At 41.7% G+C, this 21210-nt stretch overlaps 1 protein-coding gene across 2 annotated transcripts in view; it reads left to right on the forward strand.

The window, feature by feature from the left end:
* The first annotated feature begins 9608 nt into the window (after window positions 1-9608).
* DCP1A (decapping mRNA 1A) overlaps window positions 9609-21210 on the forward strand; it is a 36653-nt gene continuing 25051 nt past the window's right edge. For both annotated transcript variants that reach the window (XM_083421496.1, XM_083421497.1), the window contains exons 1-3: window positions 9609-9851; window positions 13740-13780; window positions 18897-19024. In XM_083421496.1, coding sequence (XP_083277622.1) covers window positions 9717-9851; window positions 13740-13780; window positions 18897-19024 — 304 coding nt within the window. In that variant the 5' untranslated portion in view covers window positions 9609-9716. The remainder of the gene's footprint in view (window positions 9852-13739; window positions 13781-18896; window positions 19025-21210) is intronic.

A 21210-nucleotide genomic window follows, 5' to 3' on the forward strand; every position in this document is an offset into this window, starting at 1 on the left:
GTATCATTCACTCTGAGTAAGCAGAATGTGTCACACAAACATCATTTTTAAAACTGTACATGTTTAGACTCCTGAATTATAGTGGCACACGTTTCAGAATACTGAATAGGGAAGAACTAGAGGACTGAACCACCTCCTGGTCCATAGAGATATTGTAAATGACATTGTATTGTAATGCTCTTCTGGTTTTGATACCTAGGACTTGAAAAACCACAGTATGTCGTATTCACTGATCACAGAATATTACACCTTACTGATACAGAGTGTATGTGTCTGTTAGATATTCCCTGGAGTCTAGCTGTTTGCCTCAAAATTGAAATATTATGTGCTTCAGATCGCTCTGGTACATTTCAGAATATATATATTTTCCCCTTGTAAAGCTGAAGGAACAAAAGCCACATTCTTCTCTATCAGATGCATGCATAAATATCCCCCACCCCACACACTTTGTAGCCCAGTTGCCACATAGGAAGAGTGCTCTTCAGAACAGTAAGACTGGCATTATCAACAGTCACTATGGCGTTTGCTGAGGCCTACATACCAGTAAAGGGCCAATTATTAATCAGAGCCTCATAAACCACTGCTGGATGCTGCCATCTTGCTGCAGCACTGCATGTGTGCTCTGACATGTTAAAGGGTGCACCTCAATGGTATTAGCAGAGCGCTTTTAGAAGACATCCGAAGGCAGTCCTGCTTAGGGAAGTGTTTAATGATAGATATTTTATTGTGTTTTAATATTCTGTTGGGAGCCACACAGAGTGGCTGGAGAAACCCAGCCAGGTGGGCGGGGTATAAATAATAAATTGTTGTTGTTGTTGTTAGATGGATCAATTCAGTATATGGCAGCTTCCTTTGTTACTATGTTCCCTCTATGAGGGCTGATTTATTTTTTGCTATTTTTAAGTATCCTTTTTGTGGAATACCTCTGCACCCAGAGAAAAGGCTTTCTTGGAGGTGGGGCTTTATTTCTGCCTTTTCACCATTTGAATCCAATTTACAGGGGGGTCTCCCAGCTCTGGCTCCCAGCAGCACCACTGGGATCTAGCTGACATGCAAATAAAGCCTTAATTTCTCTTCGGAGCTCATGTAGCTCTGCAAAGCTACTCTGAAAATGGTACTTACTTCCAAATACATATTCAGACAGAAAAAAATAAGGTGTAGATTTGTATGCTGGCATAGCATAGCGGCTAAGAATCTGAATTTAGCTGCTTAGAAGCATCTTTTGACATGATGGAGCATATACTATTACAAAAAATAATCAGTTTGAATTTTGGCTCTGCTATGTACAATAAGCCTGCAACTTGCTTGGGGGTTAGGTTCTGGGGATGGCACCTAAAACCAAAACCACATATAGTCAAAACACAATGGGTTCAATGGTGGGTGGTATTGCCAGAGTCTTTTTCCCCAGATGCCTGCCCACTCTTCGCCCCCTTAAAAGATTTCTTTTTGCCAAGCACGTAAAGCTGAATGCACACAAGTTAGATGTTAGTTTACTGTACTCATTTAGGCCAGCTGCCCTCTCTCAACTTCTCTTTTTCCATCCACAATATGGGAAATAATAATACTGACTTGCCTTACAGGGTTGTTGTAAGGACTCGAGCAGCTGAATACTAACTGTATCCTTCATTTCTGCTGGGCACAGTGCCAGAGAGGCAGCCAAGCCTCCGCAGGCTTCCCCAGCATCTGCATATTATTTATATAGCCACTCTCAAAAATATGAAAGCATTGTGACATTATCTCTCCAAGATTATAAGATGTACAATTAAGCATAGATTGCAGTATATTAATTAAATGTGAAAACAAGCATTGGAAATCTATCATAAAGGTTTTGAGGGATCTATTCCAGCCTGTCATGCAAATTGGTACTGAGTCTTTAAATAGTTTCTTCTATTATTATGACAGTCTCTCGGGCAAAGTCTAATAAGGCCACTGACCAGTGACCTAACAATAATAAGTCAGGCCTGCAGAAGTTCCCTGGTTTTATTCTAACAGTGCATTAAGACACAGGAGCCAACTCCTGGGGGCCGAGGGGTCTTCACCCCCCCCCCAATAAAATATTTGAGGGGGCTAGCCCCCCCCCAAGTTGATGGGCATTACTATTCAAATGGTGTGTGTGCACTGTGTCATATGATCAGTTATGCAGCGTGGGGTTTACCTACCTCCCCCATATTTTATTCAAGTTGGCACCCCTGCGTTAAGATCATGTGGTGGTGGTCATACTGCTGAGATATGTTTACAATGTACATGCAGTAGGAAGACACCTTCCTCGTCACCATGGTTGCTGGTTTTCTTTTCTTTTATACCACTCCAGTTAACATTAGGCTATTAATAGGATTTACCATCTTCCCACTTTTAAGATTAAAGTAGGTGTGTGTATGCATTTTGATTCTGAACTTCGGAAGGAAAGTGCCCACCATTCTGTAGCCAGAACGGCAGCTCCATGCACAAGGCACCCAGCTTGGCAGCATCATAAAATCTTTCAGGGGACGTGGGGGATCCTAAGGCAGAGAAAACTCGTCAACCAGCCTAATGGGGAGTGGAAGCTGGTCCATTAGAGTGAATGCAGTGCTGCCTCAACAACGTTAATCTGCTCTCAGCCAGACCCACTTGCCTGATTTCTTACAACCAGCCCTGTCAGCTTCCTTCCTCATTACGCCCTTGTAGAATGCAGCAGAGAGCAGGATAGTGACAAAACTAGAATTAGTAGGCTCCGCCTGCCTCTGGCTCTGCCTATCATTCACTCTGGCTCTGCCTGCTGTTGGCCTCCCTGCCTTCCACCCCACCCAAGCCCCAATGGGCATCAACCACCACTGCCAGTGAGGACTCAAGTATGTTAAGAGACTAAAGCCCCATTTGGTTGTTAGGTCCTGGGTAAGTCAATGTGGGAGCAAGGAGCAGGTCTGCACTTGAGTACCAATCATGTTGGTTTGGCCTAATAAAGATACTAGTTTTAGAATTCTTCTTATGAGCCAACTTTGACTTTGTGTTTGAGTTAAGGACTACTCCAACAGACATTCACCCCACCACTTTCCTTGCCCAAACAAACACTTTGGGAGGCCATGTTCTTTATCATTACCATCACTACCACCAGGAGTCCTTGCATGCCTCTCTCTCTCTCTCTCTCTCTCTCTCTCTCTGTGTGTGTGTGTGTGTGTGTGTGTGGTGGTGTCTGGCTAGAGTATAAAATAATCTATGTGAATAGGAAATGAATTGTCTTAAAGGCAATGGCTGGCCTCCAGAATTCTAAGGCAGTGGCTGGTATCTAGAATCTTATGTATACAGTTTTGTACTGTATGATAAGGGAATAACTGATACTGGTTCCAGGGAATATCTCTCAAGTTTCAGTTCTCATCATAACTGAATGTAAGAAGCGTTAAGCCAGATAGCATCACTTGCTACTTTCTAGTTACTACTACGCTCTTTTTTTAATGAAGAGGCACATAAACATATGTTTGTAAACTTAAGTGGAGAGATCAAACTCCAAAACACCCAGATCCATCAGTTCAGGTTAAAATAATGAAGAGGGGCTGTTATGAAACACTAAAGCTTTTTTGCGTAACAAAGTATCAACAACACTGACTTAAAATCTGCGTAATTAAAATACTTGGCAAACAAGAACACCAGAATTATTCCACAAGGGGTACAACTTGATAAGTCTCTGTTTGCAAAGCAACTTATGCGACTATACAACTCATTGCTAATTTTGAGACGTTATGCTCAGTGGAATCCTATTCAGCCTCATCTGAAGAATCTGCCTGTTTTCTAAACCACGGAAGAAAGCTGATGCAACTACAGACATATATACAGAGAGCTTTGAATGCTGGAGCTTGATTTGCCACACCAAATTTAGAAAAAAGTTGCCTTTTTAAAGTGTAATCATATTTACAAGTCTCTTTCAATTGCAGAAGTCTGTTACACAAGGGATTCCCAAATCTTAGGTTAGAATTCATAGGTGTTTGTTGGAGACTTTGTGGGCAGAAGCATGATGATGGCAGTAGGTTCGGGGGATAGTGCAGTGCCATGCAACCATAGATCATAAGCAAGGACAGGGAATCTGTGGCCCTCCCAATGTTTTCAGACTCCAACTCCCCTCTGCTCCAGCCAGCAGGGACAAAGGTCAGGAATGTTGGGAGATTGTAGCCCAGCAATATCTGCAGGTTTCCCATCCTTGTTGTTGAGCTTATGGCTTCGGTCAGGGAGTTGAGGGCTCATTATGAAGTGCACATTATGTTAATCACACCTTTTCAAATGTCTACTTAATGCTGCCACTTACGATTCGTAGGCAAAGCAGCTGCAGGATCTCAAGGTATACTGTTCAGGACCCAGACTCTTCTCTCTCTCTCTCACCCCGTTGCTATATACCACTGCAGGCATAGTTTACATTAAAAAGTTTGGACCTAATCAAAGACAGACAGTCCAAGACTGCTGATGAGGTTGTCTCAGAAGTGCTTGCAATTGATTTCATTGAGACTTGCTTTTAGGTAAGAATGCATAAGATTGCCTTTCTCTTTTTTTGCAGGTGAGTCCTACTCCGAGGGGTTCAGGAGCTGTTTCCCCCATTAAGGTAAAGGTAAAGGTACCCCTGACCGTAAGGTCCAGTCACGGATGACTCTGGGGTTGCGCGCTCATCTCGCTCTATAGGCCGAGGGAGCCGGCATTTGTCCGCAGACAGCTTCCGAGTCATGTGGCCAGCATGACTAAGCCGCTTCTGGTGAACCAGAGCAGCTCACGGAAATGCCATTTACCTTCCCGCCGGAGTGGTACCTATTTATCTACTTGCACTTTCGAACGGCTAGGTGGGCAGGAGCAGGGACCGAGCAACAGGAGCTCACCCCGTCGCGGGGATTCGAACTGCCAACGTTCTGATCGGCAAGCCCTAGGCTCTGTGGTTTAGACCACAGCACCACCCACGTCCCCATTTTCCCCCATTAGGCAACCACAATTGTTTTCTATGGCATTTGCTCACCTTCTAATGACAAAAATGGCTGATCTTCCACTATTTTACAAAGGAATGACATTTGCTGTTTATGTTTGTTACAGCTGCAGATTTAAGCAGTTTACTGCAGACCTACAGTAGTCCTATTGAAATTATATTACCTGTGACCGATTATTGCTCAGAACATTAGCATTTAGGAAAAGAGAAGAACAAATATTTGTATGCTGTAAGGAAACAAGAGAGTTCCCATTGCATTGGTCGAGACTTTGCAAAGTGCATGCAAGTTTGCTAAATGCGCCAAAGAAATCAGCAGCTTTCTCGACTCTTACACAAAAAGAAGCAGAACAGAAATGCAAATTGCATCTGTGGTTGGCTAGCAGCATTAATGACAAGGGAGGATGTCTTATTTTACCACAAGCTGCCTTAAGAAAACAGATCCTCTTAAGAATAATAATAATAAAAAGGGTTGCAAGTTGTGAGCGGCACATTTACAGCTCCAGCTTTACCTGTGTCATTAGAACCACTTACCGCCCTCAGACGGAAGATGTCATATTCATGAAGCAAATTCCTGCAATTTGTATGTCTCCAGCTGGCAGGCCGATGCTGCCTTTCCAGAAAAGTTGCCGCCTTTGCACAATCCCCTGATGAAATGGCATCCCATGTCAGAAGGATGCAGGAGATTGGATTACCTGTCTGCACCAGATCATTGTTTCTAGGAGATAATCCATAAATTATTAATCCTTCTAATGTTCTTGAGCAATGTAAGGAGGGCTGCCTGTGACCTATTTCAACCTTTCCTACTGCTGTGGTGAGAACAGCCTTGGTATAGAAATGAAACTGGCTGCTCATCGGCAGCTGTTCTTATTGGATCATCAGGGTGGTTTATAGCCCTTTTTGTTCAGCAATGGCCATTCCACATCTGTTAGCTGGAACAGCCACTAGTTATGGTTAGTTAATTCCACAACCATAGGGGAGCACACAGAAGCATAAATTGTTCTTCTATGCTGTTATACTTGTACTCTATTAAATTACATGGTTTCAATTATTCACCATTTCTTTAATGTTTCCTACTCTACATTTATTTCCTAAAGGATTTCACTGGCTTCACAGGAAAGAGCAAGCAGTGTGTATTGATTCACATTAGCCTCCCCACACTTTATCCTTTCCTGGAGGCCTGGGGGTGTGTAAACTTAAGGATCAAATGCAAGAATCAGAAGGCTCCTAAAACAAGTCTACATAGATAAAAATAATTATTCTATGTTGCAAACACTTTGGGGCAATTGTACATTACAGTTTATTTACTGTGATTGATTGAGATTAGCCCTGAGCAACACAAACAAATAAAAGCTTCTACAAATATCAGGATGGAAATTTCAACCGAAAGGCGGGGGATTTTGGTGCATATATTATTATTTTATCAATGCTCTTTATGATACTTTATGAAGGCAGTAATGTAGCATGGTTTGGGTGCTTTATTTCTTGCATTTTCTCTAAGGTGTGTACAGAGTTCTGCGTCCTTTATTTTATCATTACAACAATCCTGTGTAATGGATGTCATGGTCAGATTCCAAGGAGGAGCTATGGGAGTTGGGGTTGAAGACCCTGGAAAAGGTGCTAGCAGGATGGGCCAGGTTTAAATCAATAAGTACCAGAGGCCAGGAAGGAGGCCAGTTGTTCAGGGGACAGAGCGCTGGATCCTGAGGAGGTTGAAAGAGGAGTGTTCCACCCCTGTGAAAACTGATACACCCCTAGTCAGACACCTCCTGCTGTTGAGCTGGCATCTCCTCTTGTCAGTGATGAGCCTCCTCCTTTGGGAGAGATGACTGAGAGTCAATGAGATGCTGAGCTGGTGCCAACCCTGTCTCTGCCTCCAAGGTCATGGAGACACCAGGGCACACAAACCTCACAAACCCAAAGGAACATATGCTTGCACTTCCAGAATGCAACCTCACACTTCTATCAGCAGGCATGGAAGGAGCCAATACACTGGTTGATGGGAACAGGGGGAATTGGCGAGTAGCATTGCTATTGAAGCTTAGGCACACTGTCTTTTCCTTATGAGCTTGGTGGCTGGCAATGCACAGAAAACATTACGACAGCCCAATATGACATGTTGGCACCAATGTATTACTTTGCCAAGGGGCCAAACTCCCAGCTTCTATGGTCCATTTCGAAACACCATGGTTGCTATTTGTGTCTTTTAATGCATCTATTAAAAAGTGACTAATGTAAAACCAAATAGAAGTTTATAAATTATGCACGGCATGGAGAAAGTGGATGAATGTCTCTCATACTCTGTCATGATGCTCTGTCATGAACAGTCGATGAAAATGAACGTTGGAAGATTCAGGACACATAAAAGAGAGCACTTCTTCACGCAGTGCATGGTTGCACAGGAACTTGCACAGGAGGCAGTGATGTCCACAAACCTGGATAACATTAGATAAAGTCATGGGGGATGGGGCTATCAATGGCTACTAGCCATGACAGGTACATTCTAACTCCCCTGTCAGAGGCATTATGCCTCTGTATACTAGATGTTGAGAATTGTAGGTGGGCAGAGTGCTGTTGTGGCCATGTTCTGCTTGCAGGCTTCCCACAAGCATCTGGTTGGTCACTGTGAGAACAGGATGCTGGACTAGATGGGCCATTGGCCTGATCCTGCGGGCTCCTATTATTTTCTCACATTCTTATGTTAATGAAAATAGCATCTAATAAGAAATCCACCAGAAGTGGTGTTAGAGAACTAAGAAAATAATCTATTATCAGAAGCTATTATGTATCAGCCTGCTTCATATTGCAGTTTCACAGGGACTTAAGCACTTGAGAAGTTGAAAGCTGCCTTCACCGAGAATTCCTCTTTACATTTGCTACAGCCCCTTTACACTCTGGGAGGGCAAAGTTAATTCTGAGTTTCTACTGAAGCTCAGTTAACTAACAGCAAAGGTGTGAACCCAGGGCCATAAGATGAGCCAGGTTGAAGCAGACCAAAGGTCCATGTAGTCTAGTATCTGCCTCCCACAGTGGCCAATCAGATTCCTATGAAAAGTCCACAAGCAGGCTTGAATAGCCCTTTCCTGCTGTTGTTTGTGCAATAGGCAAAATGGGTGCATTCATTTGGAATATGTGTGGTTTTTTTGAAGCTCTCCCTGTACCTCTGGAGAGGTCAAGTTGGTGACTCGTGACCTCCTCTACTGCTCCTTTTACTGTGGTCTTTGAAAATTTTTCATCAAACCCAGGACAATCAGATGCATTTTACATTCTTTTACTCACCTCAGATCAAAACACATCTATCACTCTCAATGGCCAAATACTCAGCTGCAGCAAGCAAACCCCATCAGGAACTGACTCCAGACATCTTGTAATTTTCTTCTTTGGAGATCATTACATGACCATAACTTTATTTTTTTATGTTCATTTTATTTTATTCTGTTTTACTTTTATTGATTATATCCAACTATGCACATCTGGACAAACATCTATGTGCTTCTTAATTTGCTTGTTTAATGGTAGTCATTGACTATAACAATATTTGATTTGAAAGCTCCTCCCATACTTTACTGTAGCCTTTGCCAACCTGGTGTCCTCCAGCTGTTTCGGCCTACAACCCTTATCAATCCTAGCCAGCACAGCCATGCATGTTGGACCAGATGGTAGCTGTAGAACAAAACAGCTGGAAAAGTCTGCTTTATTTCATGTATATGCCACTTTTCCTCCACAGAGCTCAGAGCCACATTCCATCCTCACAAACATTCCAGGAGGTAAGTCAGGTTGAGAAATAGCAACTTAAGGTAGATCTGCATACTTGTAAAATTACATTTGCATAATGTAAAATTACCCTTGCCGTACACTGAGCATGGCTATCAGTTTTGGAAGTAAAACAAAAACTAATAGTTATGTTCCTGTTTGAACCTAAGGTTATAACATGGCTATACTTGGTAGATTATTCATTGTTATCATATGTGTTTTTATAAATGAAGCGTTCTTCACGTTCTTCATTTGGCAGAGTGGAATGCAGAACAAAGCAAAACAAAAATATCCTAACTTCCAATGATCCCAGAATGCTAAGAGATTTAGAAAGCAGTGCTGCTTTTCACAAAGCTATTTACATAAAGTCAATGTTTTCTTTATATAAAAAAAAATTAGGTTCTTGTACCCAAATCTGGATAAACCGTAACCCCCCCCTTCCCCTCTTGCTACACACCTCCTCACTTCTATACTGAATTTGTGATTAGCTTTTAATTAAATAGTTGATAATAAAACGGTGTCATTACATTCAGGGCTTTCTTAAACGTAGTTACATTTTCGCCAAACAAACAAAAACCGTGGAACTATTTGAGAACCAGCAATAACTTATGGAATCTTCAGCTTGAAGAGGCTCCAGCAGGAGAAAGCAACGGATTCACTTTACTTCTGATGTGTTCCTGAGCTCCTGGCATTTCTGCAGGAGCTGGTTTGGTTATATAGCCGGGTTTTATTTCTGGGTGAGTGGGGGGGGGGCGGGCGACGCATTTCGATTGTGAAACTGGCCAAGCCTGGGCGTGTGGAGAAACGAGGACAAGACAGCGCGATCAGAGGCTAAGCATCCTCAGGAACCCTTGTAGGACCCCCGGGACCCGACGCGCTGCAGCGACGGAACCGAAGGCGCAGGGTAGCGGTTTCCGGCCGGCGGATGAGGAAGCGCTGCGCACAGGGCTCCTCCGCGCGGCTGGCTGGCTGGGCTGGCTGTTTCCTTCCTTCCTTTCCCCCCCTTCGCCGCGGCTGAGATCCCGGGTCCAAGATGGAGTCTCTGAGCAAAGCGGGGCAGGACATGAGCCTGGCGGCCTTAAAGCAGAACGACCCCTACATCACCAGCATCGCCGACGTGACCGGCCAGGTGGCCCTGTACCGCTTCAGCCCCAAGGCCAACGAGTGGGTGAGTGGGGCGCTGAGCGGGGGAACGGGGGGGGGGCAGGCGGCCGGGGGCGCCCCCCTCTTAGCCCCGGCTGTTAACCCTTTTCTCTCTGCCTCTCCACCCCACCCGCCCTCGTCCAAAGTCTCCTCGCGGGGTCCAAAGGCTCACAGAGAAGGAAGGTCCCGATAGAAGAGGCGCTCAAAAGCGCCTTCGCTTGGCGCCTGCCCCCCGCAAGGAAAGATGGTGGGTTGGGTTGGGGGCGGGCGCGCACGTGCGGCTTTCCCTCCCCACCCCTCCTATATATCCGTGACTGTCCGCAGAGGAATGTTTTCGGTGGGGGAGAAGAGAGGAGGCTGCCCGGTCCGGTTGGCGCAGATCTTGGGGAACACGCCCACCTCCCTTGGTTTTCCGTGGTTCACCTCCTCCTCGTGCTCTTCTCCTCCTCCTGCCACGAACTCGCTGGGCTCAAAATTCAGGGCGGATTAGTTAGCGCCTAACACACCCTTCCAAATTAGCCGGCCTCAGTTGAGGGTGGTTTAAAAACTGCTGGTAGGAACTAGTACTGGAGTGAACTTTTCTTTCCGTCGGTGCTTTTTCTGAGTCCTAGGAGGCCCTTGTGGCTGGCTGCTGGTCCACAGATTCTGAAGACTGGATATGCCTAAAATGCTGCTTTTAGCCATGCCCACATCCTAGAATGGGTCTTACTGGATCTTGCTCTCCCCTCCTCTCCAAAATATGAAATAGCATCCCTGGCCAGCCTTCAGATTTGCATTAGTTGTTGAAATTATGGATCCATAGAATGATGGCTTATGTACTGTTGGTGTGTGTATACTGTCAGGGCTCATATCTGTTGGTGTGCATGTATATTTGTGAGAGAGCAAGGTTTTAGCGACAGGTTCTAATTATATAGTGCAGGATTATGAAAGCTGGAACTGAACTTCATCTGAACCAAGTAGGATTCCAGCTTGACTTGTGTACATTTCTCTTCATTTCCTTGATAGGTCGGAGCCAGCCCAAGTTCAAGGCTTTCTTTTAGATTACCTGATTATCACTATGATTCAGACTAGGATGAGGGAGACGCAGGTTCAGATCCCCACTCAGCCACAAAGCTTGAGGGTTGTTTGAAGGTGGATTTCAACCCATCACCATTTTGCAGTCTAACCTACGTGGTAGGGCTGTTGTTAGAAAAAAACATGTGGTTGTGGAAAGACCTCTGAGTTACTTGGGGGAAGGTAGGCTAAATAAATAAATAACAGAGCTCCCACCTACACTGTTTCCTACTTAACCACATATTTTAGAGCAGGTGTGTGGAACCTGTGCACCTCCAGATGCTGTTGGACTCCCAACTTCCATCAGTCCCAGCTGGCATGTTCAGTGGTCAGGGCTAATGGGAGTTGTAACCCACCCAACTGCTGGAAAGTCACAAGTTCCCCATCTCTGTTTTAAAGGGGGCATTACTGGACTGGTGAAGACTCTGCAGTTGCACTCAGCTTCTTACTTAGACATGAAAGAGATCACAAGGTGGAAAGTACTCGTCCTTTCTAGGGAATGTTTATACATTTTTAATTGCACACAACTGTACCCAAACAGGATTTTAGGTCATTGTCATCCAGAATTCATGACCTGTTCCATGTGGATTGACAAGGCTTGGACCCTTCTTGGGACCAAATCAGAAGTTGATGCACATCTTTTTCAGTGAGCAATGTGGCATATGCCATCTCTGTTCTCACTGTATAGGAAGCTGCTTTATACTGAGTCAGATACAGGCCAGTATAGTTGACACTGACTGGCAGCAGCTCTCCAGGATCTCAGACAGGAGTCTTTCCTAGCCCTGCCTGGAGATGATATTGAACCCCTGGGCCTTCTGTATTCAAAACATGTGTTCTACAACTGAGCTATGGTATAGCTTGCAATAATTTTACTGCTCCCCACCTTCCCTTGCAGGACATTTCTGCATGGTGGTTAGTGGTGCAAACATAGAGGTTGTAATAACAAACAAACACACCTGTTACCCTCTCCACTATTTCAACAAGTCATGCAAATTTAGGAATAACATGTATATGTGAGAAAAATTTTAGTGTATGAAAAATTCCTTTGTGTTCACTGAACTATCTGCACAGTAAGTTTTGGGATTCATTAGAAGCACTGTATTATATTTACCAAGAGCCTCGCTGACAGAGGTAGCAGAAACTTCTTTTCCTAAATGGGTCGGTATCAGCCATTTAAAGGCTACCTCCTCTCATCTGAACTTGCCCACTCCTCCTGCCTTCAGATATTAGGATGGAGAATATGTGGGTAAGAGCCTTTTCTGCTGTTGTGCGCAGTCTTTAAAGCAATCTCTTCCAAGATAGCACCACACACTCTTGATCGTTTTTGCTCTTTAGTGAGCCTACGTTACCACTTATGTTACGAAGGAATGGTAACATAGTGGTAACATGTTACCAAGGAATGGGTTACCGTTCTTTCCTTTGGTCTTCTACTGCAGAACTTCCCAAACTTTTCATGTTGGTGACACACTTTTAGACATCATTTCACAACACAGTAATTCAGTTTTACTAGCAAACCAGAGGTTAAACTAACCCCTTTCCAGCCCTGGGAGGAGCGCAGGGAGTGTTCACACTACACACCTACACATTGCAGTTTGAAAAACTCTGTTCTACTGAGTTGTTCTGATTTGCCTCCAGTGATCTCATATTTTGATTTGATTTTGTTTGTACTTTTTCTTATTGCAAGCATATTTTGAAACTTGCATGCCACTTCATCTCTCCCATGCAAGTTGTCTCTGCAATGAGTAATGCTTGAGAGACTACTGTGGTCATTGACCATTAACTTTAAAAACCTTAGTTTTGCAAACATATACACCATTTTAATATTCAGTATATATTACAGTCTATAGCTCTTAATAGAGGTCACCAGCCTTTTTGGGTCCATGGGCACATTTGCTCACCAGATAAATTGTTGTGGGCACAACACATAACACAACCTAGGCTATTGGCTACAATTATTCTTCCAATACTAATTTCATCAGAGGCAGGGGACCCTATGGGCTCTAAAGAAAACCTCTGCAGGCATGTATATGTCTGTGGGCATCATCTTGGCAACCCCTGACTCAGAAACAGAATGGTAATGTGGAAAACTTCATGGTCTTAAAAAAAATTGCAGACTGCAATTCTGCAGTGACTTTGACCGTCTGATTTATCTTATTTGCTCATTGTGTGGCGTAGGTGATGCTATTTAGTAGCTCACTTTATCTCTCCCTAGTTGCCCACAGAATCCATGTAAAAACAACAAATATTTAACTTCAGATTTTTAATACGAATTTAGCATGACAGATCAAATGTAAAAGTACATGCAATTTAACACCCTATTTATTTATCATTACCTTTTGAACCATGCCAACGAATCCACCATAGATTTTTTTAAAGTTCTAAATATTGTATGGAATGCTGTGCCTTCCTGCTTGGAGTCACCTTACATTACATACAGCAATATTAAATGCCACCATGTATAAACATTTGTATTAATGTATTTTTCTAGACCTCTAGCATAATTTCAGGGTTTGTTTTCATTATGTTGGAGCAGATGTTAGTATGTACAACTCAACCACCTTCTTGACAGCTCTCAGCCATAGCATTCAGCCATAACAGTTGTATTCTTAACCATGGAAATAAATAGGATCCATTAAGTGCTATAGTTATAATTTTATGTTAAACGTAAAGCTCAGGGAATGAGCTGAAGGCACTTGAGCTGAAAACAAGTAGTTCTGGTCAGCGATTGTTTAGAAACCACAAATGCACCACCTTGGGTTCCATGATGGAAAAAAGGGATATAAATGTAAGAAAATATATAAAGCAGGGGCTGTAATGCTTAAATTAATTTATTGCTACAATTTCTTATTGTTTGTTATAGGAGAAGACTGACATTGAAGGTACTTTATTTGTATATAAAAGGTAAGTGTATATCAATCTTATTCTAGAGTCACTTTTGCTTTCAACACTATGAATTGCAAAACTATTTGCTGTTCAAATAGAGCATGCCTATTTTCCCCTACCTGCAGTTCTAAGAAAACAAATTTGGGCGTTCTTTTGATAAACAAGGTTTTCAGGAAAGCTTACATGCTACTGTGTTGTGCTGGCGTTAGCAACCCTGTATATGATATTATTTAAAAATTTGCCATATATTTTATGTAAACAAATATGCTTCAAATTCTGGTGTTTGTAAGGAAGAACCTCCCTGTTCCTTGGTCACATTAAATGGTATTTCTGTACCTTCCCCAATTCTTGGATATCCTTCTTAAGAAGGGGTAACTAGTACTGTACACATTTGAAATGGCTATAGTATGCTTAAATAAAGAAAGAAAATACTTTCCTAGTAACTGTTTTCACACTAAATTTGCCTCTTTCAAATTTCACTGATTTTTCCTCCAGTGAACCAGATAAATCTTTCCTGGATAATCACAGCCAGTTTAGCCAAATTCTCACAGGACATGGCTTGTGGCATATGCCTTCAGTGTGGAAAGCTTTATAACTCAATAAAGCTTTCCATTGGCTTCATTTCAGCATCTGCCACAAAATTCTTGTCTTTGTGCAACATCCTTTCTTTTTACCCTTGTTTTCCATTATATACATGCCTGTGACTTTTTGTTCTTCAAAATTTATCCTTTCAGCCCTCCCAGAAGTTCCATTCTATACATCCCTTGCTGGTGCCTTTGCCCAGAGCACTGTCTCCCTTCAAATCCTTCATCATGATGCGCCTTTCCTGTGAAGCCTTTGGCTTAATTTGTTTAGTCCTTATCCCCAAGTAAAAGGCAACCTTAATATGTACTTGGTTTTTTCAGCCCTCAAGTTTCTTGCTTCTGCTTTCCCTCTCTACCATTTGTTTTCCCCACAGTCAAAATTCTTCTTATTTATTAAACTTGTTAGTTTCATAATACAGGCGCTCCTGTAGAATGTACAATAATAATTAGATTGTAAGTTCCACGAGGAAGGACATAATCTGGATATGATGTGTATTGTGCACTGTAAATTACAGGCATGCAGGAGGTAGATTGGGATCTTCTGGTACAGTCATATCATGTTGTGTCCGCTTCAGGTTGCATGTGTTCGTCTTGCATCCTGCGGCAACCCGGAAGTACCAGAACGGGTTACTTCTGGGTTTTGCCGCTCGCGCATGCGCAGAGGTGCTAAATTGCGTACCTGTGCAGACGCGGTGCTTCAGCTTGCATCAGTTCTGTGTTACGGATGGGCCTCCGGAATGGATCCCATCAGTTACACGAGGTTCCACTGTACACCTCTTAACAATTTGAAGTAGATTGGCAAGGATTTCTGACTCCCCAGCCGATTAACAGTGACAGCAACAAAACAGCTCCCTCACTAACTTATACAGTCGAGATGAACAAAAGTGGGAATACTCAGGAGAGGGATTTTGTGTGGAAGCCTTATGAGTTCAGTTCCTGGAATTGTAGAGTTTGAGGGGATCCCTGAGGCTCATCTAGTCCAGTTCAGTTCTGCTACTCATAACAAATTCCTGGGCTCAGAATGTTAACTGTATGCCTTTTGCACCAGGCTCCTAGTTAAAAAAATGAAATGGCTCCCTCAAGTCTGTGCACTCCTTCTGTAAATAATGGCAAAACAGACAATAACATAAGTTTTTGTCATTATGGTTGTTGTAAGACAATGATCTAGTGATATGTGGTTAAGATTTGGTCTTCATATTTAATAGGGTGGGGTAGGATTTTAATGCTGCCAGATGAGCATTTCTGGTTTATTAAGATTCTCTTTTATGTATTTTATATTTTGTATTATATATGCTTTTATAACTGTTAGCTGCTTAGAGACATGTTTGTAGTCAGTAACAAATAAATATAAATAATAATGATTTAATATTTTTAATTACATCAAAAATGTTCAGCTGCTCTTTCCATGGATGTTAGCGGTTGACCCCTAGTGGTTCCCATGCAGAACTGGGCCCAAGGGGAGGTAACCTAGTCCATTTCAGGTTCTGCTTTTGCACTTCTCATATAGGCATCTGGTTGGCCACTGTAAAAACAGGATGCTGGACTAGATGGACCATTTTATGTTCTTAGCTGCCTCTTCAGGTGGCAGTCTCTGCCAGTGGTAATGTATCTTTCCCCCGACTGATTTTAGTAAGCATTGAATTTGCAATGAAGAGGGGAAGTGTATAACTGTGAGAGTTTCCCATAGTATCTTCAGACCTATGGTAGAGGGGATGTAGAGGATTGGTATTAACAGTAAGTAACTGGCGACACTTATGTAATATTCTCCCCTTCCTTCCTTCCTTCCTTCCTTCCTTCCTTCCTTCCTTTCTGTTTTGACTTACTGAACTAAACTGGCTTGAAAGAATGGCCATAGAAATGCTGTTAAGCAAAAGAATAGTAGTTGCAGTGTATCATCATTATATGGAATAATTTAATGTGACACAAGAGTTTGAGGTTAAAGGGAGTATTTTAAATATATGGTAAATAGAGGGTATAATCTTGAAATAGAGCTGCAGGAGTTTTTTGAGGGAGGAGGCCAACTTTAACTGCTGGAAATATTTAGAGGATGAGTTGGTGCTTGAAGGTGGCACGGAGAATCACTTTACAAGGTAGTGGACACTTGTGGTCAGCAGAGTGTTGTAATCTGTGGGTGATGAGATTAGGAAATGTCTTCATCACCAAAGCAATTTAATCTTTGGGTTTACTTAGGCCTGTAACATAGATATGCTGTGTGCTTCATTCTAATGGTTGACTGTTACAGATGGAGTGTCAGGTTACAACTGAATATGCATGCTTTTTAACTACTCTGTCTGTTGGCTGAGGGTCTTTAACTCTCTGTTTCCGTTCTTGAACTTCCCACTCTCACCCCTCTTATCATGCATACTGGACATCTCTAAGGACCCTAGTTGGTATTGTCCTTACATATAACTTGGAGGGTGCAGAACATGAGAGTCCTTTTCTGACCCGCTCAGTTATCCGTAGAAGATGAGATGGGTGCTTTGTGGTCTGTACAGTTTAATGTAGGCTTCCAGGCCTATTTCCTGGTACTTAAGGCAGCAGTCCTAACCCTACTAACCTGGAAGTAATCCACATTGCATTCAAAAGGACTTACTTCTGAGGAGACATGGTTAGGACTGTGCTGTTCTGATTTCCTTCTGCTTGTGTACATGTATACAGTTAAGGATTAAAAAATAACTCTTTAATAACAGTCTTCTCAGTAATGCTTTAATGCTAGCAGTGCTTTTAAAACTGTTCTTGTGAACCATTTATTTTATTTTGGGCAGCAAGAAAAATATCGATATGATCAGTTTTCTCCAAAACCTTTTCAGAGATCTAGATAAAATAAGTCAAAACCAAAAATGTCACTCTTCTTGTTTACACTGTTGTAATGCCTTTGGGCTTTCTACACATGCTATTTCCAGACCTTTACTGCTGTAATCATGACTTCAGTTGAATTTTAATTATTTTTGACATGCTAACTCAGGCTGTTAGTCCATCTGTTATAATAGATGTAGAAAATTAAGAAGAAAGTATGTATTAAAGTGACCTCTTATGTTTCTCAGACACAGCCCAATGACACTTTAGGCCTGTTAACTTTATGGGATAGCATGCTTAGCAGTGTGCTAGAATGCAGTTTGTGTCGTTTTTCTCTTGCATTCCCAATAAATATTTAATTTATTGTTATTTAGTTTGGTTTTAAACACAGCTGTTCTTAACACAGATATACTTTTTATTTATATAAGAAAGGGTATGTTTGCAATAACGTTTTTTTCCTAGAAAATAGCTCATCATTGAAAATACATACTTTATAGCTATTTTTGGTATATTTGATACTTTTGATCCTGAAGTGCTTTCTGAAGTGTATTTCGGGGTGGGGGTGACTCTATACTTGCACTGTTCTGTTTTTTGTTTTGTTTTTGGCATGAATTAGCATTTATGAAAAGTTTGAGAATTGGATTTAAGTGTGCCTCTACAAGTTATGTTTCCCACTCCCTCTCTCTGAATTGCTATTGATAACCTGAAATGATAGCATTCTGCTCTAAAAGTTTTGCATACAAGGTTGTAAGCATACCAAAATATCCTTCGGTGTTTTTTCATGGCATGTGAAACTTGCTATACAATTTTAAATGAAGGAGAAGAATGAATTTAATCCTCTTTGGAGTAGCCTTGAAAATCAGTTTTCTTTTCTTTCTTTCTTTTAAAAAAAGATTTTGCATCTCTTCTTCCCCTCCCCTAGTTTTAGTTACAATATTGCTAATTAGACTAATTAGACTAATCATTGCTATCTTTTTGATAGTCAGATACAGAAATACAACAATTCATCTGGTTAGATCGAAAGGTGCCAATCTGTGAGCTTGGCCTCTTCCACAAGCACATGTGTGTTGTCTGATTTAGGAGGAGTGCTATTCTTCTTGCATGAACTTTTGTCTTAGCTCTTGAATAATATCTCCAATTAGCCATTGAACAATAGGTCACAGAACAGTACCACTCCCAGAATTCCTTATGCTTGTGAAACACCTAGTGTTTCAAATAGCAAGCTTGCATGGCATTTTGATTTTACTAAAGTCATTTGGGTATTCCCAAAGGAGTAATTGCTGATGGAAAAGCTTCTGTCAACAGAACCAGGAGGGAAGCAATTTGGTGATTCTACCTGCCCACTGGGGCCCCCTTTCTGCAAAGAATTTTTCTTGTAAAGTGGTATAAAAATTATTAAATTTAAAAAAAGTTCTCCAAAGAGCTCCCCCATTCTGCTTCACCATCATTTGAGTGATAGCGTTGGATACATTTCATCACCATCATTGCTATTGATTATTTTCCTGAAAGCAGGTTGTTATTCATATAATGCATTTATTTAATAGTTTTTTCCTCTGGATATCCATGTTATGCATTTACACCAATGGTGGCCAAACTTGGCCCTCCAGCTGTTTTTGGACTACAATTCCCATCATCCCTAGCTAATGGGACGAGTGGTCAGGGATGATGAGAATTGTAGTCCCAAAACAGCTGGCGTGCCAAGTTTGGCCACCACTAATTTACACAGTTGTTTTGTTATTCTCTTGAAATAACAGGTCTGCGTCACCTTACCATGGCTTCACAATTGTGAATCGACTGAATATGCACAACTTGGTTGAGCCTGTAAACAAAGACTTGGAGTTTCAACTACACGAGCCCTTTCTTCTGTACAGAAATGCTAACTGTGAGTATAAACTTGGAATAATGTTGTTATTTAGGAGACCCCACTTTTTGAACTGCCCTGGACCACTTCTGCCATTAAAGTAATATACGTGTGACATGACAGTAGCTAGTTAGACTCTAAACACCAGTTCAGTTTCTGGGGTGCCACTCTTCCAGCTGTGTTCCATCCATAAACAGTGTTAATTCAGTGTGTTATATAGTCTTCTGTCTTTCTGTTTCGACACCTCTCTGGTCTTTTTGTGTCCTCGAACACCTGTCTCCATAATTCCAATTGATTGACTAGTAGCAAATAATGGTTCTTAACTGATGTGTTGAGGTAGGGTAATATCAAAGGCTAGCAGAGATGGGCAGATGCTTGGTTAGGGGAGAGGCAGGGGGGTGAAGTAAAAAGTCTAGGGAAGCAGCATGCAGTGGGGAGGCCATGCTAGATTTGAGTGTGCATTGTGGCCCTTCTCCAAGTCACCACTGCTCAGAGCTGATTAGGGCTGGCACCCCAGCCAGCTGGAGGCAAATTGCGCCAAACATGATGGGCCTTATTCAGCATAGCATGTATTTGCTATTTTCAGCATTTCTGTCCTACCTTTCATTAAAACTATATTCCAGATAGGAAATGGGAACAAGCAAATTATCCCCAAAGATCATAATTTAATTACTTTAGTTTGGCACAGCCCTATTTCCTTTCATTCAAGGCTTTGCTATGAGATCAAAGACATGTCACATAACCATTCTCTTGCCACCAGAGGTAATGTTTGCAAGGACCTGAGAAATTCAAAAAGCAGGATATTTTGAATCAGTTTGGCAAGTCTGCTGGATCACTGTCCTCTCTTGACCACAGCTGAGGGAGCAAGGCATGCAGATCTCCAGCTATTTGTTTTAGGAAAAATTGTGTTTTTCCTGATAACAGTAACAGCTGGAATATTCTTTAAATCTTTTTTAAAAGCTAGCATGACTTATGCTAATTATTCAGTATGTCACCAAAGACCTATTTTAATCTGTATTGAGAAAGTCACTAAGTTAACTTCAGAAGCTCTAGAGAAGACCGTTATGGAATTCCCATCTTTTATTCATAATATATTGAATATGTTTGTAACATCAGTGATATGCTGTAGTTACCAAACTGCATAACGGGAAGCAGTATAAAGCACTCAGTGACAAAAAGGATATGACTGCAAGTAAAAACATTTCTAGTGTCCTACAGGGTTGGTAACTGTGCCTTTCTCCATAAAGGGCTTAAAGTCTAAGCATCAACCATTTAATAAATTCATAGATACAAATGTGATAAAAAAATTCAGAACCTTGGGTTTTTAAATCAACAATTTTGAACTTACCTCTAAAGGTCTTAAAGAAGTATGCTTCCAAATCAGTTTCACTCACTATTCTTCCTTTGTACCTAATGTCACTGTCTTGATGTAGAGAACGAAATTCCATGCTAATATTAAAAGATAGGTGGTGGTATACAACTCTGAATTCTCAAAGGAAGATATTGCCTGCACTTGTCCCTTTTCTTCTTTTTTGAGCTCTGTATGTCCTTTTTCCAGTTGAAATGCAGCAGCAGAGATATAATTCCAGAAGGATGTACTTGAAACTCTGTTACCTTGGTGGTAACAACAGATTGCTCCCTAAATATACCTTTGTAGCCAGGCAGTCTTATTTCGTTGCTGTAAAAATATCAAAGTGGGTCCAGAAAGTTGAAGACCAGCCACATGTGGATATCAGCAGTGTTGTCAGAGTGACATGTGTTTGATCAGGGAAGGGGAATGGATCTTTAGTAACTGCTTTAACTCTGCCTTCTCAAGAAAGATAAGGAGTGGGACTGCTGTTGCTATTTCTGTAGAGAGAAATGGTAAAATTGCATTTAGGGTGTTTATAATGGAGTTTAAGTTGAGGGCAGCCAAACATGTAGAATAGTGTGGTGCAATGAGCTAATGTGTTAAACAGCAGTCACTTTCTTGTTCTGTGTTCTGTTGCAAAGCAGTTATCTCTTTTCTGTCTTCGATAGCTAGCTTTGTTCAGGACACATCCATTAGTACTTGGCTTTGATATCCTCTTAGACATATGCTTTGTTTCACCGTGCTAATAACTCCAGATTAAATCAAAGACTCTTCTCTCCTTTCTTTCTTTCTTTCTTTCTTTCTTTCTTTCTTTCTTTCTTTCTTTCTTTCTTAGCATAACCTTTAACAGAGGTCA

Source organism: Podarcis tiliguerta (assembly GCF_965153285.1).
Source record: "Podarcis tiliguerta genome assembly, chromosome: 2".
In the NCBI taxonomy this organism is placed as follows: Eukaryota; Metazoa; Chordata; class Lepidosauria; order Squamata; family Lacertidae; genus Podarcis; species Podarcis tiliguerta.